Source organism: Bufo bufo, chromosome 5, assembly GCF_905171765.1.
Source record: "Bufo bufo chromosome 5, aBufBuf1.1, whole genome shotgun sequence".
In the NCBI taxonomy this organism is placed as follows: domain Eukaryota; kingdom Metazoa; phylum Chordata; class Amphibia; order Anura; family Bufonidae; genus Bufo; species Bufo bufo.
Window position 1 is genome coordinate 68,301,657 of NC_053393.1, and position 25,441 is coordinate 68,327,097.

At 42.7% G+C, this 25,441-nt stretch overlaps 1 protein-coding gene across 1 annotated transcript; it reads right to left on the minus strand.

Moving 5' to 3' along the window:
* Positions 1-1,467: 1,467 nt before the first annotated feature.
* Positions 1,468-11,708, minus strand: GEM (GTP binding protein overexpressed in skeletal muscle). Its single transcript, XM_040432018.1, has 5 exons — positions 11,569-11,708; positions 10,029-10,365; positions 6,195-6,271; positions 4,457-4,661; positions 1,468-3,108 (listed from the first exon to the last, which is right to left on the minus strand). Exons 2-5 carry the CDS (start codon positions 10,354-10,356, stop codon positions 2,831-2,833), a joined length of 888 nt encoding a protein of 295 aa, XP_040287952.1. The 5' UTR covers positions 10,357-10,365; positions 11,569-11,708; the 3' UTR covers positions 1,468-2,830.
* Positions 11,709-25,441: the final 13,733 nt, after the last annotated feature.

Genomic DNA, 25,441 nt, shown 5'->3' on the forward strand with positions numbered 1-25,441 from the left:
GGATGAATATGATTAGACACAGGGGCCGGGGTATACCAGATTTATACCGAATTATAATGAATTAATTCCAAACTAATCTAATTTATTGAAGAAGTTCGGCGAATCATTCAAATTTTTCAAAACTTCGCTCATCTCTAATTGTTATGTATTTTATATGTTTATGACCATTACTACCAGTGAGATATGGATGTTGACAAGAACAGGGCTAACCACCATGTTACTTCCCTTTGGTAGGAGTGGGCTGGACCTCTGAAGAGAAAGAGGAGAGAGGAAGCCCACTGCTGAGCTCCTGCTCCTGAGAAGGATTCTCCAGTGAGAACAATCAACAACATGTCTAGTAAATCCTTGAGAAGGCAGACAGCAGAGTGAACAGCTACAAACAGCATTTAGAGACACTGCTGTAAGGTGAGGGACTATGGCTAAGACACTCATCGCCCAAACTACTACACGGCCAGTACAATACAAGTGCTAAAATACAGCCATGCAACCTGCCTCCACAATCCTTACTGGTGCAAGAAAATTGCACTTGACATCACCTGATATTGAATGTATTTGAATTTCTAGGTTGCACTTAGCAAAAGAGACTTTTATACCTTTAATTCTGGCCTCATTCTTCAGTGCTACATTTCCACTGCACCGATCCCCAGGGAGTAATGGCCTGAGGGAATACACCATGACACATTACTTCATCAGAGCCACTACCACTCCCATCCTCTGCACCGGCCTCTTTGGGGCTCGCTGCACATGCAACAGAACAGAAATCTACTCCAGCCCAGGGCATGTACATGTTGGTAAATGAGCTTCCCCCTGCCCACGGCCTGTATACTTTTTGGAAAAGTGGCAAGGATGTTGAATAAAATGTAAAAGTCATAAATACAACTTTTGTCACAAAGCAGCACTTAAGACAAAATGTGCAACTTTTGTACCCCAAGAAAATGCTGTAGACACAATAATATTAGTAATAAAACATGATAATAATAATAAATCAATAGTTAGTAAGGCTGCTGATGAATCCTAACACCAAGTAGGAAATATTGCAGTACGTATATCACACAGTGCTGTCCTAGCGGATATGTCCACTTGCTAATATTACTAAGTCTTGTAATGTACTTAGGTGGCTCAATATATGTAATAGCTGTCGTACCTCCAACTTTGCAAACATCCTTGCTAAAAAAATAAAAATAAAAATACTGTTTTGTGTCCACAGCTCCTATGCAGACTAATGTGCCTTCATGGTTACTGCCAAACAAACCCTTTGTAGTCTGATTCTGCAGTCATACTCATTACTATTACTCCCTTCTGTCTAACCTCTACTTCTTGCTAACCTTCCATGATGCAGCACTTTCTTGTTACTAAACCACTCTGCAGGATCATCTGAACCCCACTGGTAGGTGGATGCCGTAAACAGCAAGCAGCCTAGCTTTTATCATAAAGTAAGACCAGAAAACTCTTAAACATGATGGAATTATAATTTTTTTTTGTTCATTTTCTACCATAATGTACAATATAAAAAATCTTTTTCTAAAAAATTAACAAAATATTTTTAAGAAAAAAAACAACAACAAAATAAATACAAATTTGCCTAACAACCGAAAGTGAAGAGTTATAAAGGAGGCTGAGAATACATTTCATGGAATTTAATAGTTTTTATTTCATCTGACTGCTGAGGAGGAGGCTACTTGACGCCATTGCTACAATTAAACTAGGGATGAAAGAGGCACCACGGGCGACATCCTTAGAGTATTGACTAATCACATAGCAACTGCACAGATTAAAACGGCATCTATGAAACTGTAAAAAATGTTCAAAATTTACAATAAAAATATAGCCGGTTGCTAGGTTACTGAACCTTCCTCCATGGAGTTACCTGTGGAGTTATTTCATAGTCTAAATATATTCCAATGTGATCCGTCAAAAAAAAAAAAAAAAAAAGCATAATCTCTTCTTTGGTAGGCAGCCATGTCATGGTTTTAATGTAAGGCACTTTGGAGAAAAAAAAAAACATAATGCTGAATGATCTATGAAAATTTTAAGATTTTACAAGAAGTTTCTTATCCAAGAAAATCCCATAAAGTCATATCACCGGACTGTCCAAGGCTGTTTTGGACAGTTTCAGAGTCCTGTCTGATCATATTGCATATCTGACCCTTTACAAAGTTCAGTCCTGGTCAGCTAATCATGGGCAATGGGGCAATGGGGCAATTTTTTAGCAAAAATAAAAAAAATTGCAAAAATTGCAGTATTTTTGGGCATCTAGCTTACAATATACTTATTTAAAACCTCCCATACTCCTTTTTTTCAACTCACAAAATAATCATGTTTTGGCTACAAATGTATTTAGTATCATGTACACGCCCGTTATACTATGCCGTCTTATGCTGCTAACATAAAAACTCTATCAAATGCAGTCAAGAAATGTTGTAAGTTACACAAGTGGCTCCCAACCTGTGGCTCTCCAGTAACTGTGAAGCTACAGCTTGTAGTTGTCAGAGCATGGTGGGAGTTGTAATTCCACAACCACTCGAGACTCACAGGTTGGAAACCGCCACCTCATACAGAGCAAAAAAAAAAGGCAATATAAAGCTAAAAATGAACAGGTAGTGTAGAAAAGTATAAATCAGGCACATGGGGCCTTATTGCATATAAATATTAAGAATAAAAAAAATCATGTCGATCTCATAAACAGTTCAAAAAGATCACCATGGCTGAGGAAAACACAATTAAATTGTGGCAATATTCAATCTAATATAGATTGCTTAGAGTTCCCAAAATAGCCAAGTGACGTCCATCAAGAGAACATAGTCTGCAGGTGGTGGAGAGCCTGCAAGGTTTATAGTACAGAAAGGTCATGGCAAGATTTGGACTTTAGCTTGAAAGCCATGCTTTTGTTTTTCTTGGCCACGATCTTCCCCCAGAATCTTCTGGCTTTCTTCGGGATACTTTCCCTCCTTTTCTGAAATGCCAGTCTCTTTTCATTCTTCTCCTTACTGTCCCTCCTTAGACGCACCTGCCTTACAATTCCTTCAAACAATTCTTTCACATTGTGCTGGACAGCGGCCGACGTCTCGATGAACTTGCAGTCAAAGACCACAGCGCAGGCCCTTCCCTCTAGAATAAGAGAACATATGATGTTAGGGTTGGTGTAAAACTACATTACAATGTGAAGTTATTTTCATAGAAATGCATGTACTCTTACTAAATTCTTTTAAAAGGCTGGTCAACTTTGGACAATGTATTTTTGTTAGAAGGTTCTCCAAAAAAGAAGTTCATAACAGGTCTCTAGATGATGGGACCTCAGCATTGTAAGCAGGCAGCAAGTGCTCAATGTCCCCACAGTGCCTCCACAGGGCAAATGCAGCACTACACATTGCCAATTAAAATGAATTAGGTGTCTGGGAAAAGTATGAACAAAATAGGTCCTCCAGTAGAATAGATGTCTTTGAAGCAGCTGCTCTAATTGCTGAGGATCCCAAAAGAGGTTTTTCCTCTCCCAAATGGGTCACCTGGTTTTCAGATATTGATGACCTCTCCTGAGGATAGGTCATCAATATCAGAAATCGAGGCAACCCCTTTAACTCAGGAAGCCATTATATCGTTTTTAACTACTTTAATACAAGTGGGCTCATACTTTTTGCCAGTGCTTGGAGATACATGTCCTCTAGCTATGGTTCCTATAGTGTGCCCCATGGCAGTACCTCCTGCTCTGTGCTTTGGCAGTTGAGTCTTGTTATACAGATGTATTTTTTTATGGATTCACACCTCTTCCAATATTTTGGAATTGGGTACATTGCACAAAAGATCCTTTTCATAAAAAAAAATGTATGAACAAAAAAGGAGACAGAAAATTGGGTCAAAATAGGGTCTGTCCCTCCAAACTTTAAAATTTAGCACTTATGGATCTCTATCTCCCCCTAGATCAGTGAAATGTGTCCTTATACTATCTGTCTGGAATATCGGGTGCTTTTTTAATTCAACATTAAAGGGAGGTAGTCACCTGTTCCCTGACCTACCACCCAGGTGGTTCTTCACCAATCCTGGATTTAGACATTAAAGGTTATTCCCATCTGGACATTAATGGGTCAGAAATGTCCATTAAGAGTGGTTCCTAGAGGTGGGACCAGCACCTATCTCAAGAATGAGGTCCCCTCTCTCAGTCATAGTGAATGGAGAGGTGTGGGCTCTCTCTATGCACTTCAGTGGAACTTCTGAAAATAGCCAAGTGAGGGCACTCTGCTATTTTTGGAAGTCCCATAGAAGTAAATGGAGAGAGATGGTCATGTTTGGTTCCCATCAATGAGATAGTTGCTGGTCCCAGAGATAGGTATGCCTGATAAATGTCTGGATGGTAATAACACTTTAACCCCTTCATGGCTTATCCCACGGAGCATTCACCTTATACCAAATGGATCACTCTACCCAAGCAATTACCGTAATACTTATTCCCATGCTACTGTACCTGATATGGAGACTTCTCTGCATCGAACCAGGTCACTCTTGTTGCCTACGAGTATGATGGGAATGTCTTCTGTCTGTCGTGCCCGGCGCAGCTGTATACGCAGCTCTGAGGCTTTTTCAAAGCTGGCTCTGTCTGTGATGGAATATACGATTAAGTAGGCATCTCCCACTTGCATGCAGTGATCCTGGATCATGTTGTCCTGACTCTGAAAACAAGGCAAAGCAAGTAGATGGTTAAGTGCTTGTACACAGAAAGGGGGTGCAGCAGGGTTCCATTCTTCTGGAGAAGACATATACAAGGAATTGCTACTGGTGGCCAGTGAGGACATGCTTATATTTTCCTAAGGGCCTTGAAAGAATAAGAATCTGAATAGTCTACGGCCAACTACTCCACTGGTCTTCGGCAAAAGTTTTGATAAATTTCCTTGCATTATGGGTCTGCACCAAATACCATAGATAAATTGTATGATAATTGGTTCTGCCCCCTTTAGTAAAAATGTCTATATTCTGAATATATCATAAGTAAAAATTAAAAGGGGTGTCTGTTGAAGACTTCCCTTTTTGGAAGTGAAGCCATCGGGGGAAGCATTGCATGTCAGCCGTTCCAGTCCATAGGTGTCCATCTCAGGTACAGATGGAATAGGTTCTCGAGTGCAGCCTTACACTCTGGCTTCTAGAAGGATGCCCCAATGACGTTCCCCCTATGACGCCCATAGGCTCTGATAGAACATATATAAAGGGGGTCGTCTTCATGAGTTAAAGGGGTTGTCCCACAAAAAAACATTACACAGATTTTAAACCAGCACCTGGATCTGAATACTTTTGTAATTGCTTGTAATTAAAAATTTATTATAGCCACTGAGTTATTCACTGAAATCTATTTCTATAGCGCCACCTGCTGTTTGCTGTTTTTCCAATTTCTCTGTCTGGCTCACTGAGATGGAAGCACATGCTCAATTCACTCCTTTCAAGTGCTACCAGCTGCAGCGGACAGGACACGACCCCTAAGCTGACAGCTTAAAATAAATGTAGCAGAACAATTGGGGAGATCTCTGGATCCATGTGAGGTACAGGGCTGGTTCTAGCTTTGTTAGAAAGAGGTTGTCATGTTCTAGATTATTTATACCATTTATGTATAAGTTTTATGCCTCCGTTTGACGTATACGTTAGAGAAAAAAAAGAGCCCGGCAAAAAAAAAGGATACTTTTTATACAATGGTTAAAAAACGTATACTTTTTTCTTTTCTTCTTTTTTTACAATGGAACTCTATGGTGAACAGATGCCACTGTATGGCAACAATCTGAGGCAAAAAAGTAGCAGCACTTACGAATCTATATCAAAAAGTCTCTATGGTGGTGGTGCCCGCAGTGTTGGATACCATTCTGCAGCATCCCCAAATCATCCAGAATAAATCAAAAATAAAACTGCAGCACTCGCCGCTCTTCAATTCATGCTGGTTTATTCACCAAAAATTGCAACATTTCGACCTCTCGGTCTTTCTCAAGCAACTTGAGAAAGACAGAGAGGTTGAAACGTCGCAATTTTTGGTGAATAAACCAGCATGAATTGAAGAGCGGCGAGTGCTGCAGTTTTATTTTTGATTTATTTTGGATCAATCTGAGGCATCCGTTTACCATATACGTTTTTTGTAAACGTTAAACGGGTGGGAAAAACGTGATGTGATCCCAGCCTAAGTAAAAACAAAAAGTCGATGAATAAAATATTTGAAAACGTGATACCTTATTCTCCCACATGTCGAGCAAGATCAGTGTGGCACTTTCTCCGTCCACCATCAGCGTTCTTTCGTATGTATTCTCTTCAACACAAAAGAACAAGAAAAGAAATATAAATGTGACTGTAAACGTACATCACACGATTTTCTTATGCTATGTTACTCCATGCTTGTCATATTTCTGTAGGCATAACTTGAAACTCCTGGGCCCTAATGCAAAATCTGTGGCAGGGCCCCCACCGACCATGTGCCAATCATAATACTGGTGTCTTCCTATGTGGCACTAGAGCCTTTGGACCCCCTCAGGCACCAGGGCCAAGGGGCGACTTCCCTATACGGTGCGAGCCTCCAATTTAGAGTCACATCCATCATTTTATTGATAAATTGCAGTGCAGCCTGTACTCTGTGAATGGCGCTCTCCCACGACTGTCACTGTATCCACCACCCCTGTGACAACACCATCTGCAGAATACAGGCTGCAGTAATTGGCGCCTGTATGTAGCTGATTATGTCTCCAGGGAATGTGATTTCCATGGCTCTCATATCAGAGTTTTCCAAGTGTTTTTTATGTATGTATGCTAGTTGTAGTCGCGGAGATTTCAGTTTAGGTGCATGGACTACCAGAGGATGGACCTCATTTATGACAAGGCCTGCGCCTCATCATAAATGATGTTCATCCACCAGCAGAGCAAGGGATATCAAAGACTGCGGGTGTTTGATAAATTACCCCCATCGTCCCTCTTCTTCGAGAGGACCACCCCCTTCAGAAGACAATTTTTTGGGCTATTTTCAGAAGTCCCACTGAAGTGAATAGAGAGAGTCGACATCTCTCCATTCACTCTGACTGAGAGAGGGGACCTCACTCTTGAGAGTGCTGGTCTCACCTCTGGGACCCACTCCTACTGGACTTTTCAGCAATTTTGGGTGGCCTTCAAGCAGGGGTGCACTTGGAACTTAAAATAGACCTGGAAAAAACTGAAACGAATTCAAGAGGGCACCAGGTGTCTAGGAGAGAATTAGATCATTATGTACCTGGCTGGTAGCTGTAAGGAGGGCTTAGGAGGCCCCCAAGACATCAGTCCACCAGGAAATTTCCCTCTTGGGTCTATGGCCAGTCTGCCCCTGCCTTCAAGGTTATACATCCCATAGACTACCATGGGGTCCCTTAAAAGAGATGGTCAAGGCCCATGTTTGGCCCATCCCTTTAGCAATTGGGTGGAGAGAACCTGCGCAAGACTCCCGAGAATAGTCATAAGTATTAAAACAGGATATGTGAGGTCGGGCCAAAATTCTATGAATGGAGATGGGGGCCTTCTGGGTGGCACAACTTGGCCACATAGTGGGTGCCCACTTCTATATATCCTTCTGGGGATCATCTCAAAGAGGTATGTGAACCGTTTTACTACCATGGTACATAACCTGTTTGGTAGGACATGCTGGGAGTTGTAGTTACAGTTGGAGAGATACAGACTGCTTTAGGTAACTTTCCCTTTAACCTATTTGCTCTATATTAACCAGACCTTGACTTTCTCGCAGGCCACCCATTTTTTTGTTTTGTTTCCATAGCACAGACCCCCCCCCCCCCCCCCCCCCCCCCCACTGGAAAAGCTCCCACGAGTTTTACAACATACTTTTCCACATCTTCTGGAAATTAATCCAGCTCATGGACTAAAGCATCGCGATGAAGATTTGCAAAGTCTCCTACTGTAGAGGGTAATAGACTCCAGATTTGTTTGGTAATGGAAAATATTTGCTCACAGAACGCAACGTACTGTTAACCTCGTCAATGCCAAATTAAAGCTATACGTTACAGATCGCAGTGTATAATTTATTACACGGGCAGTCAAGATTCTCTGCAGTTTTCTATATTTAAAACCTTCCTATATGACTAAGGGCTCATTCAGACGGCCGTATGCTGTCCGCAAAAATGCGGATCCGTTTTTTTGCAGATTAGATGCTGTCCCATTCACTTCTATGGGGCCCTTTTCTTCTATTGCACGGCATAGCAAAAAAATGAAACATGTCCTATACTTGTTCGTGAAAATCAGGACATGGCCCTATTGAAGTCTATGGATCAGCAAAAAAACGGAATGCAATCCGTTTTTTTGCGGACATGCTGAACTGTCCGCAAAAAAACGGATCCGCATTTTTGCAGACAGCATACGGCCGTCTGAATGAGCGCTAAGAGAAACGCAAGGATAAAACTGCCTTTATTGCCCATAGCAGCCAATCATGGCACAGCTTTCATTTCTTCCAGCGCTCTTGAAAAGTGAAAGCTGTGCTGTGGTTGGTTGCTGTGACTGTTTTTCTTAGAGAGTTTCCTATATCTTCCCAAGTTGTGTTATGCCTAGTGCAGGGCCCACGGAGCATGGAGCATGCCCGCTAGCGCCACCTGTGGCCCTGCCCTAGGCATAACTCAATGTTTACGTTTTCCCTGGCATGTCCCTTTAATGTGCATGGACGACCTCTAGGCCAGGATGGAAAATAATTGTCTTTGCAGACATAAATTGTTATGTGTGTGCAAGTGGAATTACTTTTTGTAAACATTTTTCCCAGAACATAAGTGAGATAAATCTGTTTCCACCCTGGAGAGGAGGAGAAGGAGGAAGGCCATGGAGACGTTACTATGAGGAATGATCTGTTTTCACACACGTTGGAAATGGTGAGGTGATAGAGGGGTCCGAGAGGGAAGAGTAACTGTGGAGGACCTAATGCACTCATGCAATACCTAAAGCAGGGATGTCAAACTTGTGGTCCTCCAGACAATGCAAAACTAGAACTTGCCATTATGCCTGGACAGCCTACAGGTATCAGGGAGTGTTAGGAGTTGTAGTTTTGCAAAAGCTGGAGGGCCACAAGTTTGACATCCATGACACAGAGCATTGATTTCAATGGGAATTGTGTAATACTTCAGTTCCCCTCCAGAGGCGCTGCAGAGGAGCTGAACACTTGCTGCCATGTTTCACACAGTCACTGTGGTCCACATCAGCAGGACACCATTCAATCGTTTCATCACTCCTCCAAAGTGTTGATGGAGTGCGGTTACACTTCCTATTTTTCTTGTACCATTCCATCGTTTCCTAGAGATAAGCGGCATTGATACCTCCTTCTCTCCAGCTGACAGTGACTTCCTGTACTGGTGATCATGCTTGCTATACATGTCACAGGCCATCTTTAGTTCTTTTGTCCAGATACAGACAGGAACTATCAGAGAGGCCAGATTTCATCCTGTCCACTTCCCCCTGGAGATAAGCGCCGCTAGATATCTAGCAGCAGCTTCTTTTCTTCACACTATTGAAATACACTGATGACCAATCCAAGTGCATGTTATGGAGGAGTCAGGTATGTTTATGGCCAGCCTATGACCCCAGCTCATAAGCTCTTGTAACAAGGTGTAAAAGTTGTCAGACTTTGAGGCAATGTCTGAGGGCCCAAAAGGTGAAGAACTCCACCAACCTCCCTGGAGATCAGATAGCTCATCAACTAAGTGGCTCACATGGGATGTCCATAGTTTCCAAAAGTCCCAAATTGCATGGACTGTCCCTAATTTTCAGAGACAGTTCCTGCAAATTCTGGTATCCCAGGTCAATAAATGAGTGGGCTTGTGTAAGCCTCTCCTAGATGTGGGCGGTCCATGTGTGTTTGGTATGTCCGAGATGAAGCTTAGATGTCCCGAATTGCCAACTACAATGTTGGCAAGTATGGATATCACAATGCCAAGTGCAGTGACATCACTAGCCCTAGCCACCCCTACTTGGTGATGTCACTCTACCATACAATATAATAGTCAATGTAGTACTTTATAATAATAATAATAATAAGCTGTGTAAGTAAAACCTACCTCCCAGTAGGTCACTGTCCAGGGTATCTGGCACACCTGCGAATATGCTGGCCAATGTAGACTTGCCGACACCATGCTCCCCGATGAGCACCACGCGGTAATAAGTATTGCCAGATTCGGAGGAGATGACGGAGTCTGAGGAGTCCGAGGACCAGCTGCGTCTGTAGTACTCCTCCGGTCTCATGGAGTGGTTTATGGTGTAGTTTCGATTAAGGTGGACATTGGGATTTTTTTGGACATGAATGTTCTTTCCGTCGGCCGGGATGCTCCAACGTTGCTGATTCTGCACTGCCGTGCTGCTGCGCCGCATTGTCACATTGAGGGTCATCGTATTTCCCTTTTAAAAAAACAGATAGGAAAATAACATTTTGTTTTGTGCTCATCGTATAAGCATTTATGGCAAATCTTTTCATTTTTCCATTTATTTATGTCTGGAATTAACAATAAGCCTAAAACAAGAATTTTACAGTACGGCCTCCAGATAATGCGGATCTTTTGCCCCAAAGGCTACTACTAGCTGCTCCTTGACTCCATAGCTTGTAATTACACAAAGTGTCCACTAGAAGACCATGGAAAAAAGTTCATCAAGTAATGCCTGTTAATACAACAAATCACAGCAGCCAAGCAGGTTAGCCCCGATTGTCTAAACATGCCCCGCAGCAGCATCTGTGATGTGTACCTCTTGGATTTGGAGAGCATCGTCTCATTCTACTACCATGTTTAGTAAGATCACCGGCCCAGTGCCTAGTAATGAATGACAGCTACTTAATACCAATCACTCCGTACTTGATATCCAGTAAATGCATAAAAAACTAATATTCTAAAATGAACTAAAAATTTATTTCAGGATTCACAATTTTCAAAATATTCTGCAGATGCAGCAGAGCTGGTTTTGTTATTTGGGACTGCATTGTTGGCAAATCTTCAGAATAGTAGTTTTACATGCAGCCCTCTGCTCAAGTACATTGTGATAGCTGTGCAAAATGACAAAGTCGGCTCTGCTACACTTGTATTCTTAGTATGTGGTAGTAATTTACAATTCAGAGGCGAGCAAGTATCCAGAAGTTTATAATTACAAGCTATCTATCTCATATCTGTCATCTATCTATCTGTCTATCTCATATCTATCTATAATATATCGCTATCTGTCTGTCTATCTGAGTTTGTCATTTGGCACAGGTCGCCATGTTATCACAATGCGGTATACTGTATGTTAACACCAGTTATCACATCAAATCAAGCAGCTAAATGCCATGTTCAGCTGTTCAGCTCTGCTACATCAGGACCGATTCAACCAAATTGCTAAACCACCAAAAGTATTATGCTGCATAAAGAAAATAACTTTACGCCAAATCCATTCTTTTTGATCTTTTCATGCACCTAATAATTAAAAAATGAATACATTCTTCTCTAAGGAATTGCATTTCATTGGCGATCATTGTGTAGCAGTATCTATAGAGGGATTACGTGGTAATAATCCAATCTCAGCACATCACTAGCTCCTGGGTTTCCTCGTTGCATTGCAATATAGAAAACTTACCAATAAAAGTTTTGTCTGCAGCAAAGTCTGTGGAAAGTCAGATGAGCTTTCTGCAGATGGACTCGGGGTGAAGCAGATGGATTAAGTCCTCTCTGTTACGGTGCTCTGTCTTTCTCTTAAGTCTTTCTCAGCTCTTCTGGTTTATATTAAGCACCACTGTACAGAGACGGGTCTTTTCCGTGATGTCAGCCGCGTCTGAATCTGCAAGGACCAGCCCACCACAGAGGGAAAGTAGCAGTGGAGTGGAGACATGCCGAGTGGGCTGTCAGGATAACACAAGGACTTAATCCCAATCATTCCTGTTTACCCGTTTCAGATCATGTACTTTTTTTTTTTTTAAGGTTTCCAGTAAACTAATCCTGCACGATTATTCCAAATTGTAATGGCGAGATTGGAAATGTCCCTGTCGTTAGCATCGTGTGACGGAACACAATGCAAAACTTTCAGATCATGAGAGATCACATATTACAAAATCCCGTGTAAAGTCATTTCCCGTAGTGTCCAATAGGTCCTTTCGGATGCACTAGGATAGTTCTGGGACCTTGCTGGGGATCCAAGCCTGTGTGGGCTCCTCCATAGTCTCAGATCAGACTATAGAACCTTCAGAGGTTCACATTGATGACCTGTCATCATAACTTCCCTAATTTATGTCCCTTCCTTCATATAGGATGTTCACTGGTCCAGGACTGGACGAATGAGTAGAGCAGGGGTGGATTGGGAACTTAAAGTGGACCTGGAAAAAAAAAAACTAAAAGTGGTCCCATGTTGTAGGCAAGTCCGAATTGACAGAAGGAAGGACAACACAAGTCACATTAAGGCCTCATGCACACGACCGTTACGTTTTTTTTGCGGTCCGCAAACCGCAGATCCGCAAAAAAAATGAAAGCCGCCCGTGTGCCTTCCGCAATTTGCGGAACAGAACGGGCGGCCCATTGTAGAAATGCCTATTCTTGTCTGCCAAACGGACAAGAATAGGATATGCTATATTTATTTTGCGGGGCCACGGAACAGAGCAACAAATGCAGTCAGCACACGGAGTGCTGTCCGCATCTTTTGCGGCCCCATTGAAGTGAATGGGTCTGAACCCGAGCTGCAAAAAATGCGGCTCGGATGCGGACCACAACAACGGTCGTGTGCATGAGGCCTTAGGCAGGGACAACAGAAGTGGACCGGGCCAGCAATACTGTAGTCCTGCACAAAATACCGCCCCCAGAAAAACCAAATACCACAGTGCAGCATAAAATACTGCCCTATAACCGTACTGAGGACCAGGGACGTTAGAATGTGCAGATAGTACTGTACTACTAACCCCTCTATCCACCCCTACATACAGGGTAATACAGCGCCACATACCTCTTACATCCAGTGACGTCTCCTTTGATGTAGATGTTCTCTTTCCTCATCTTCTCCTTTCAGACCTTCAGACCAGACCACCAGTTTTCAGCCACTTCTCTTCTCTGCAGTTTGACAAACAAAATCTTAGTTTACTACTTTTCCATCATCCTCCCATCTTCTGGACAAATCCTCCTACCACCCCCAATACTGTGTCGCTGTGCTCCCCAATACTATACTGCAGAAACAGATAAACCCCCTGATAATACCAGTACCATGCAGATAGTGCCCTTCAATAATTATTGGCACACAAAATAACTGCGCCCAGCAAATAGTACCCCTGACACTAATAGTGAAAAACATAACGTCCCCCAAAAATAATTGTGGTAAGCTGATACTGTGCCACGGTGCCCCCACAGTAATAGCGCTCCCAAAAGTCCCACCAATAGGAATAATTCTCTGCTAGAGCACACATGGTAGTAATCGTGCTCCTACAGTGCCCCCAACATGTCCCCACTGTGCCCCAGAAGTAATAATGCTCCCATAGTGCCCATACTAGTAATCATGTTCCCTATAGACCCCCAGTAGTAATAAAGCCCATCGTAATGCCCCCAGTAGTAATAATTCTCCTTATAATGTGCCAGTGCAAAAAATACCCCCTTTTAATGCCCCCAGTTGAGCTAATGTCCCCATAGTTCCCCCATAATGTGCAAGTATAAAATGCCCCTATATAGTGCCCCCAGTAAATGCCCCCATAGTGCTCCTCTCCCCCTTCTTCATAGTGCCCCCCATAATGTACCAGTATAAAATGCCCCATATATAGTTCCCCAGTAGATGTCCTCAGTGTCCCCCATAATTTTCAAGTATAAAATACCCCTTCTTAGTGCCCCCCATAGATGAGCCCATAGTACTCCTCTCTCCCCTTCCCCATAGTATCCACCATAATGCTCCCCAGTATTAAATGCCCCTATACAGAGCCCCCCATATAAAATACCCCTTCTTTGTGGCCTCAGTAGAAGCCCCCATAGTTCCCCCAATAATGTGCCAGTAAGAAGTGCCCCCATAGATGCCCCCCAATCATGTGCCAATAACAAGTACCCCCATAGATGCCCCCCAATCATGTGCCAGTAACAAGTACCCCCATAGATGCCCCCCAATCATGTGCCAGTAACAAGTACCCCCATAGATGCCCCCAAATCATGTGCCGGTAACAAGTGCCCCCATAGATGCTCCCAAATCATGTGCCACACCTATAAGATATAGTTTATAAAGCTAAAGTGCCATGCACAATGCTGTACTATAAGCCTCATCAATTAATTGTGCACGACAAACATGGTAGTATGAAAATAAGTAACTCCTTTATTAATACATATAATAACATAGACATAGGCGATAAAATACACAGGACAAAAATAGGGACCCAATATTCAATGGAGATATTGATAAGACTGCTATCCTCCCACAAGCATGTTCAAGCAAGTATATATACCACCCCAGCTTCACAGTGATAGGGTATAACAAACATCAGCAGCATGCTATATAAAGTGCCAAGTGCATATCCAACATGTGGAGGCAAGAGGATAAAAGCAGGTTGTGGCATACTAACCAGAGAAGGTCCCAGACATCCCGACGCATGTTTCGCATTAGCTTCCTCATATCCCCTTGACCTTCAGAAAGTCACCTGTGGCCGATGGCCAGGTGCATACCATACAGACCAAAAGTTTGGACACACCTTCTCATTCAAGAGTTTTCTTTATTTTCATGACTATGAAGGCATCAAAACTATGAATTAACACATGTGGAATTATATACATAACAAACAAGTGTGAAACAACTGAAAATATGTCATATTCTAGGTTCTTCAAAGTAGCCACCTTTTGCTTTGATTACTGCTTTGCACACTCTTGGCATTCTCTTGATGAGCTTCAAGATGTAGTCACCTGAAATGGTCTTCCAACAGTCTTGAAGGAGTTCCCAGAGATGCTTAGCACTTGTTGGCCCTTTTGCCTTCACTCTGCGGTCCAGCTCACCCCAAACCATCTCGATTGGGTTCAGGTCCGGTGACTGTGGAGGCCAGGTCATCTGGCGCAGCACCCCATCACTCTCCTTCATGGTCAAATAGCCCTTACTTTCAAAGTTTTCCCAATTTTTCGGCTGACTGACTGACCTTCATTTCTTAAAGTAATGATGGCCACTCATTTTTCTTTACTTAGCTGCTTTTTTCTTGCCATAATACAAATTCTAACAGTCTATTCAGTAGGACTATCAGCTGTGTATCCACCTGACATCTCCTCAACGCCACTGATGGTCCCAACCCTATTTATAAGGCAAGAAATCCCACTTATTAAACCTGACAGGGCACACCTGTGAAGTGAAAACCATTTCAGGGGTCTACCTCTTGAAGCTTATCAAGAGAATTCCAAGAGTGTGCAAATCAGTAATCAAAGCAAAAGGTGGCTACTTTGAAGAACCTAGAATATGACATATTTTCAGTTGTTTCACACTTGTTTGTTATGTATATAATTCCACATGTGTTAATTTATAATTTTGATGCCTTCAGTGTGAATCTACAATTTTCATAGTCATGAAAATAAAGAAAACTCTTTGAATGAGAAGGTGTGTCCAAACTTTTGGTCTGTACTGTAAGTACCTGATTAATTACTACTGAGAGCATGAGATCATTATGTATCTGGCCAGTGGTCATGAGGCAGCTCGGGCCACCCCCTGGGCAACGGCCCACTAGGGAATTCACCTGTAGGGTTTATAGCCAGTCCGCCCCTAGAGTAGAGGGTAATCTGAGGCGCAGCTTGCAAGCTAGACTGTGGGTAGGCATCAAATTGCCCTACAACAAAGTACCAGTGACTGAACATTGCTATCCTAGTCATCCGTCTAGAGGTATGTAGTGGTAAATACATTCCAAGTAAACTGGTCCCATCCCTCCCTTCCCCGATCAATTTTCGAATCTCCTGGCTTAGGTGGTCTTGCCCTGTATCATATAAAAGCCTCTGCAGCCTCCAACCCTTAACTGTTCCTCGATACCGTTGACTGTGCCAGTGCTACACAGAGTGCGCCCTATTCTCTGGACCTAGTGCCTAGTGTTAAATATGGGCTTGAGGGTAGGGGGTACAGCAGCTGCTGTGGGGGTCAAGCAGCCAAGCACCCACTGTTAAAGTAGTAACAAATGTAAAGTCGCAGTGAGAGAGAATAAATGCAAGGGAAAAGTTCAGAAACATTGTTCAATAGGATTAAACTTGCAACTACCAGAAGATAATGTAACCTGCTTTACTGAATATTTGTCAGACTTTTGATGAATTACACCTTTTTCTAAAGGGTAGAGGAGAACCACTCATGATATAACATGGAGGAGCACTTATACTCTTACATGTTATGACCTAAATTACACATTTTCCCATGGAGCATTGCCTGAAAATAAGATCATAGATCCGATATGTCTCCTCAATAAGTACCAGTATCCCCCTAAGCAGCATCTGAGGAGTATCCTCCAGCCAACTAGTAACTGCTGTACACTGACATGGGGACAAGAACCTGTCAGGCACTTGCCTAGCCATAAGCCAGTCCATGGCTATTTTAGTAGGGTTGCTATGTCAACCAGCCAAGCCCCAGCTGGTCAACCTATCTGTGAGTCTGGACACCAATCAGTGTCCAATCCCTTAACTAGGCAGGTGATATGTCCGGCAATGTCTGTTTTTGCCTCTGATTTTGTTTTCGGTTCCTATTAGTATTGTATGCTCAGAACAGTACTGCATTTCTGTGTACTGACTTTGGCTTGTCTCTGGATTAACCTCTTATCTATTGATTTGGTTTCTATTGTCTCTGGTGCACTAAATCTGACTTGTCTCTGGATTAACATCTTGTCCACTGATCTGGCTTCTATTGTCTTTCTTGGTGCAATGAATGACTTGTCTCTGGACTAACTCCTTGTCTACTGATCTGGCTGTTATTGTCTCTCCTGGCACACTAAGTTTTGCTTGCTTCTGGTTTAACGTCTTGTCTACCAATGTGTCTCTCACTAACTTTCCTGGCGTAGACCCTGACTTGTACTCTTGCCACTCCTTGGCATTTCATATTTCTGATACCTGTGAGCTTGCACCAGTTTTCTGCTGCCTTTCTCCACAGACATACACTAGGTCCCTAGCAGTCAAGTCCAACCAGCCTCACTGTGGGCACTGGTGAACACTTAGGGGTAGCCTTAGATCTAATACTTGGAGTGGTGAAGGAAGATAGGTAGCAGAATTAGAGTTTGCTAGTGGTGGTCCTGGATGGTGACCCTGTATTCTTCCTCACCTCTGTCTTTTTACAGAACCCCAATAAAAGGAATGTTTACAGATGGGTCAATCTTCATTTAGAGAAGTATCTGCTTTGACTGACATGAACTCACTTGCAAACTCAATATCTGTGCACACTTTAGTTCTTTACTGAACAAAAGAAAATCTTTTGGGATTTTATTACTATAGCCTTTAATAGTGAAGTCTGAGTCATTTTCGTTAACCTGAGAACTGAACTTTTAAAGCTGCTGCTGCACTGAAAACAGCGTGTTCCATAACAATTATATGCTAGAAAGCAGAAAATACTTATCAAAGGGGGAAGATAAGGTATGCTGTGTACCGCAGATAAATGCATTAATACAGTCCAGCACTCTATAAAATGTGTCTACATTACATAACTACTAAACATTCTGGAAATACCTAGGGAATCAGAATGCTAAAAGAAATGCAAGACCGCACCAGTCAAGCTTGGACTGGCCCACAGGGAAAAAAGTGAATCCCCTGGTGGGCCCCTGAGCAAGGTGGGCCCCTAGTCCCCTACCCCCTGCTCAAGTGGCACATGGCACTGTAGACTGACTTATAGAAAGGCTGTCTGAGATGCTATACAGTACATTGCCTGTGTCCATATAAATAACTGGGTAGTGTGGGCAGGTAGTATACAGATGTAGCTTTACAGTGTGCTCCCAGAATGAATTTTACTGGTGGGCCCTAAGTAACCCAGTCCGACACTGGCACCAGCTATGACATTATCACCCAGAACATTATTGGTAGCACATGGTTAAAAAACAAAAGCCCTTATAAATGTTAGAGCCAGCTAGCGCACATCACATTCAGAAATTCTCAGATGACAATCACAGAGGAGATCATTTTTGAAAATTAGGAACCACAATAGTATGAAATAGTATGAATGTACAAAACTGAAAAACAGCATAAATCAGGAGGTTGCATGGCGTTCAAAGTGATGGAGGTAAATGCCCCATGGTGATGTCCACAGGAGGACTGAAGCTGGGGTGTGACCCTTTACTACATCATGTGTCATGTAATGTGATGTCATATGTAATAGTAAATACAGAGTCTAGTGCACTGGGGCTTCCTACATTTACATTTCAATTAAAAAGGGTTGTCTGGCTTAGAAATTACTTTAGTTTTTCTAGAGGTATCTGTGACCAGTTTTATATGGTCGTATCTGACAGCAGCATATACTAGGGAAAGAGAGCCCGATTGAAATGTTGGCTCACTCATTTTTTTGGCCCAGTTATTTTCTTAAAATCCCTATGGATGAGCAGCTCCAGCTCGAGCCAAGTCCATGTCCTCGGGAGTCCGCATGAGTTGTTCCCCTATTGCCGCGGATGATTTACAGCTTTTTTCGTATACTGTGGTTAGGAAGAAAGCTGTCAATCAGCAGCTGGGGGATGGGGTGGAGGAAGCAGCTCATGAATACAAGGTCTCCTGATCTTCTGCAGTACATCCAGCACTGGTCTCGCACTGAAGATTATTAATAGGGATTTTAAGAAAAAAGTAAGTGACCCAATGTTCTAATCAGGACCTCTGTCACTACTATATGCTGCTCTCCAATACGGTAGTATAAAAATAGTGACAGAGTCGCTCTAAATGGTCATGTTGAATTACTACAAGGTCCCTACTCTATAAGCTAGAAGCACCTGGAGGAACATCTGGAGACATCTAGAGATAAGGATGAATACATGCTGAAGGCCAGAACTAGAGGCCATAACACCTTTTCACAGTTGATAAGGAGGCTGCAAACAGAGAGATGACACTACTATATGCAGAGCCAAGTCAGATTGGTGTCCACTCTGTTATAGAGGCCTGAAGCTAGTCTGACCTGGATGTTGTTTAGGTAATGGGTGTCTGTACTGTATTTCCCGTTGTAGCTTCTATGATGGAAGCAATTTTGGTTTTCGGAACCTCTCTGGAGTAATGGTCTCACAGGAGAACTAGATAGGTCCCTTGAAGAAGTAGCTCACATATGTGCTTCCTTCTGGAACTCCCCCTCCTGGAAGGAAGTAGGACCAGCCTACTCCCACCAAGAGGGCAGGATCAAGGTGGTTAACCCTGTCACTGCCAACCTTACCTCTTTTGCAGAAAATAATATAATACATGACATAACTAACAATTACAGATACCCCAGGTCTGAGGTACTGCAGTTGGATTCAGCCACATGACATGTTGAATGCAGAACATGAATTCACTAGTAGCATTTCTGAGACTTTGTACAAATGATGCACATTTGCCAACACCAGTTTTTGTTGTCTGTGTGTCATAAGAAGACGCAAAAGTCTTAAAGGAACACTCCAAGCAATTATCTGTTATCTGTGCTGTGTCCAATTCAGACCCTGACAGAGACATTCAAAGACTAACAAGGATCCCTGTTTCATGCTCCGCCCCTCAGGCCCCGCACTAGAAATAATAGTGAATCACTTTTTCACAGAGAATTCCTTTAAGCCATTTGTATGTGCACCATTTCTTACATAATTTCCCGATAACGTCCCTTTAGATGCTGGGGTGCACCACCAATGAGGCCAGCTGAGGCCTCAGGCAGCACCAGGTAAGGGCAAGTGGGGGGGGGGGGCAACAGAGGGGCCATGGGGAATGAGCACTTTCATTGTCGCAAAGTTCAGTTTTCGCCTCAGGCAGCAGAAAGGCTAGGTGCACCCCTGTTTAGATGGCTGTCCCACTGCAAACTGATCCATTTGCAATCTACATAATATACTTATTAAATCCCATCAGCATAGGCATTGTGGAAATGAAACTTTACCTTAAAAAATGTAATCTTGTTAATCAAGCTTTTTATTTCAGGAAAGAAAATAGAAGAGGAATTCATGGACTGGCAAAATGCATAATTCACAAGTCATCCATAAGATGTAGTTGGCATTTTAAATCCTGCGGGTTCATCAGGCGTAAAGCTTTCCTTTTGCTTATAAAAGAATTGTTGCATCACTGCCAGTTTAATTTCATCAATCCTAATGAGATGAAATGAGAAACCACCTGTCTGCGGATAAGAAGAGCAAGAATCTAACTGCGATGGAAACTGAGCTGGTAGGAAAAATGAAACCAGAAGTAAGGAGGAGATTTGACCATATATAGGATAAAATATACTCAAACTGAACTGATTACTGACGTGCTGCTCCCTGCAGTTACCAGCTCTGTCCACTACACAACCGATGGAGCTGTGTGGTTTTACCGCCAGATGCAAATGCAGAACACCCGATCGGCTGGAGTGCGGGGTGTCGGACCCCTGCCAATCCGATTTTGATAACCTATCCTAGGGATTGGTCACCAGTTGTTAAATCCTGAAGAACCCTTATAAGAGAAAGGCTTTATGACTGGCGCCATACAGTCTTGTTCTTAAAAGGGTATTCCAGTTTTAATGATTACATTTATTTATTTATTTATTTAGAGAAAAGGATGTTGAACAGTTTTCTAATACACATCTATTAAAAAGGTTGTTTGTGGACTTTTATTATATCCATACAGTGGTCTCTCCCTAAAGAAAAAAAATTATAGGGCTCATTTTAGTGCTGTAAAGCGCATCCTTAGGACTAAACATGGTGTTAGTCATGTGACCTAACTTTCCGTTAACTCTCCAGGCATTTAACAGGTAAATAGTAGCGTATTGAGGAGCAGAACATGTACAGTATTACTACCTACAGAAGTATCACATCATGTCTTTCAGTGCGACCTCCACCGATCTAATAGTTATCCCGTGTCCTGTGGATAGGGGATAACTTACTATAACCAGAATACCCCTTTAAAGACTACAGAGCTTATTACTAGAGAGAGTTCTTCATTAATATCCTAGCTATAGAGTATCACACAATTCTACTTTACACTTTAACCCTTAACACTCTGAGCGGTCATACATATAATTACATACCTCCAAGTGCCCGGTTAAGTCATGAAACTGTGTCATGATGGATAATCTGGCCATGGATAATATGTCTGTTTCTACAGCATGACGATGAGTTATCTTTAAGTATGTGAGCTTTTATATGGCTTTTATATGGCTGATGTATTTTATATACTTTTATATGGCTGATGTAATAATATGCAAAGAAGCAAAATGTCCCGTGACTTTAGTGACGAGGGCCACTGCAGTTTATAAATCATTCCTGACACAAGTTCTGCACCATTTTTGTCGCTGATGACTTCTGTGATGCTTGAGAGGAAGAACTGATTGGGCATCATCAACCCATTAAAGTGAGCAACTAAGATGGTAATCAAAACAACTTGAAGGTTTGTTAACGAGGCCTACAAACCCGACTGTGGAATTTAGGCCAAGTGCCATATTCCGTACCACTGGACTGAGAACCCAGACCTCCAAAAGTCCATTCCACACTTTATAACATATCATAATTCAATGCTTTAAAAAATACACAAATAACGTCTTGTCTAAAAATGTCCTTGTTTATGCAGCGTCCTGCTCCAGAGTCGCACCGCACTGCAAAGCACAAAAGACAGGGTTAACAAAATGTGTATACTTTGATATAATTATTGCTTCTATTGTATGTATTTGCACAAGGTATTAATGCTGACAGCTCAGCCTGTCCTGGACCTGGCACCACCCAGGACAGGTCTGGAACAACTACCAAAAGAAAGCCAGATGACAGGAGAGGTTGGGAGGAAGTCCAGCAGACATAACTTTTGTGAAAAGGATTTATAGGCTCTACAGCATGTGTCCAGAAGTTAGCCTCTGGTGCCTGGGTATGCATTTAAGCAGATTGATCACCTGTTAAAAAAAATAAAAAAAGTGAAAAATAGTTTACCTGCCGTGACGGGATCGCTCTTTGGTTGCATTATATTGTCTAAAATACATACTCCATGTATGGAAGCTTATGTCAGAGTCAGGTAGTGGAGTGCAGAGTAAAAAAAGATTATATTAAAGAGACACTTTTACTACTCTAGTAACTACCTCTGCAGTCATGAAACCTGTAACATCTGTGGAAAGTGCATTTTACATGTCAACTGCCAGTCCATGCATGCTAAGAACTGTCCTGATCTGTTTTCATTTGACTTGCCTTGAACCTCAAAATTACCAACACCAAAGGCACCTCAACCATCATCAGGCAGGAAAACCCCAGAACTGGAGTGTAACCCGAATTGGAAGAACAGGTGCGCTATTCCGCATCAGTGCACGCTGGCCCAAGGAACATCAAAACCATGAGTACAACTACTACACCCATCCAGACACTTTCTCACATGCACGCCCCTGCAGCCTGGTCACTGCACTTATATAGGAAAGTACACCAACTATTAAAGTAACACAATCAGTGCGTGGCCCAAGTCCAATACACCACCACAATACCACACCACTATTCATTATTTAAACATCTTTATTTCAAATAAATATATTAAAAATCACAATACATAAAACAATTAATGGATAAAAAATGGATACCGATGTGATAGTAGGCGGCAGGACAGATACAATTCGGCTATATAATCAAATACAGAGGAGATAAATAATTACTTATGTAATTCTTATATGTGCAAATGTACAATAATTACAATATCCCCCTGAGACCACATCACTCCCCCATATAGACTGCATACAAAAGTAACAACGGGATAGCAGAATCACATAAGGAGGAATGTAGTGACACATATATAAATGAGCAAAAGTCTTAATTACTTCCCTGTGTTCTCTCCCGTATCATTCACCTACCCCACTGTGTGAGCATACAAAAGACACAAAACGAGTATAATAAGAGGAGTTAAAAAGTCATCCCTCTCACTTGTGTCTGATGAGCAAAAAGAATGGCAATATCACCGCCAGTTCTGTGAGAAGGTCTGACAGACGTTCTTCTCTACCTCTTGTATGACGTTCTTTGTTTTGGTTTCACTTTGTCATCTCCTTTCCTTCTGCCAGGTGTCATTTATTTAGACTAATTGTCTTCCTTTATATTCCCTCCCATACTGCCTCACTTTGCGGTTTATACTACTTCCTGGATGAAGTGTTCACTGCTGGAGGCTGCTGCTGTTTGCTCAGATAAGTCTTTTACTTTATTGTGTTTCCTTGCTGGCTTGATTTTAGGTGACCCTGACTCCGTCCATATTTAGTGCAGGGAGCCGGTGGTCGTGTCCCCTCACTATTATAGGGTTTTCAGGTGTCACACAGTCTTAGGTACGTGGGCATGCAATCGTCTACCATTGAGACCCTTGCATGTGCTTAGCAGTCAGGGAGAGCTCTTAGGGTTTTATAGGGCTCACCTATATTCTCCTTAGTTTGGGATCAAGCCAGTTCCAGCTATCTGCAACTTCACCCGTGACATTATAAACCGCCTAAACCGTCTTAGGCATGGATCCGGTTTCAGCCTTGATTGACCGCATGCAAGGTCTTTCGCTGGAGGTAGCAGATCTTCGTAAAACTGTGTCTCAGTTTCAGGTGACTGATTCTGCTGGCGTTCATAGAGTTTGTTCCGAGCCTAAGATCTCGCTTCCGGATACGTTCTCCGGGGGCAGTGAGAATTTTGTTCGCTTTAGAGAGGCTTGCAAACTCCATTTTCGCCTATTTCCCCATTCCTCTGGTGATGAGGAGCAGAGGGTGGGGATCATCATCTCGCTGCTCAGGGATAACGCTCAGTCTTGGGCCTTTTCGCTGACAGTGGGGGCATGGCCCCTCCGACCGGTGGATGAATTTTTTGTAGCCCTGGGGCAGATATATGATGACCCGGATCGTATTGCTCTGGCTGAATTTAAACTGCGTCTTTTATGCCAGGGTTAACAGTCCGCAGAGATATATAGTTCTGAATTTCGGAGATGGGCAGCTGATACTGGTTGGAATGATGCTGCACTCCGAAGTCAATTTTGCCATGGTCTTTCGGAAAGATTGAAAGATGCATTTGCTTTTCATGAGAGACCAGCGTTAGAATCTGCCATGTCTCTAGCTGTTCATATTGACAGGCGTCTTAGAGAGAGAGGAGACTACTCTTTCCTGTCATATTCAGCCCAAGGACAGTGGGGCTGTCTCATTCAGTGCGCAGGGGTCTCAGTCTGTTTCAATCCCCTCTGAGGAGGAGGCCATGCAGCTGGGTTTGCTTGCCTCTGATAGTAGAGGATTGAGCTCTCAGTGGAGGCTTTGTTTCTGTTGTGGGGGTATAAATCATTTGGCTAATGTTTTCCCCTCTAGGAGATTCATGGAGTTTTCTGAGGGTAATAAAAAAAAAAAAAGAAAAGAAACCCTCTAAAAACTTTCCATTTGCTACTATTGGCAAGGTTGATGCGGAAATTGAAGGTTTGCCGTTTGCTTGTAGTTCCCGTTTTCTCCTACCTGCCAGGGTGGCGCTAGACAGCAAGAACATTGTTTGTGAAATTTTTGTAGATAGTGGAGCAGCTGTCAATCTCATTGATAATCAATTTGCAACAACACATGATTTCCAGGTATGCACTTTGGAAAAGGATATACCTGTTTTTGCTATTGAATCCGCTCCACTTTCTCAAAGATCGTTAAAGGGCATAGTTCACAATATCCGTTTGACTGTGGGTGACGCTCATGTTGAGGATATGTCATGTTTCGTCTTAAGTGGATTACCTACTCCTCTAGTGTTGGGGCTACCCTGGCTCACTAAACATAACCCCACCATTGATTGGCAAGCAAGGCAAATAAATGGTTGGAGTGAGTTTTGCAGAGAGAATTGCCTCACGGCGTCTCTTTCAGAGGTTTCTACCAAGACTGTGCCATCATTTCACTCTGAATTTTCTGATGTGTTTTCCGAGAGTGGTGTCCAGGAGTTGCCCCCTCACCAGGAGTACGACTGCCCTATTAATCTCATCCCAGGCGCCAAGCTGCCAAAATCACGATTATACAATCTCTCCTAACCTGAAAGAGTCGCTATGCGCACTTATATCTCTGAGAGCCTGAGAAAGGGACACATCCGACCCTCGAAGTCACCTGTTGCCGCTGGTTTTTTTTTGTTTAGAAAAAAGATGCTTCTTTAAGACCTTGTCTGGATTTCAGGGAGCTTAACCATATCACGATTCGTGACCCATATCCGCTTCCTCTGATCCCGGACCTGTTTAACCAGATTGTTGGGTCTAAAGTTTTTTCTAAGTTGGATTTAAGAGGGGCATACAACCTAGTCAGGGTCAGGGAAGGGGACGAATGGAAGACGGCCTTCAATACCCCTGAGGGTCATTTCGAGAATTTGGTTATGCCCTTTGGTTTGATGAATGCTCCGACCGTCTTCCAACATTTTGTGAACAGCATTTTTTATCATTTAATGGGGAAATTTGTACTG

Coding starts and splice junctions, on each gene's coding strand:
- GEM (XM_040432018.1), bottom strand. CDS start 10,356: ATGACCCTCAATGTGACAATGCGGCGCAGCAGCACGGCAGTGCAGAAT. Junction 6,272..10,028: donor GGACAGTGACCTACTGGGAG/GTAGGTTTTACT, acceptor TTTGTGTTGAAG/AGAATACATACGAAAGAACG. Junction 3,109..4,456: donor CAGAGAAGTCTCCATATCAG/GTACAGTAGCAT, acceptor CTCTTATTCTAG/AGGGAAGGGCCTGCGCTGTG.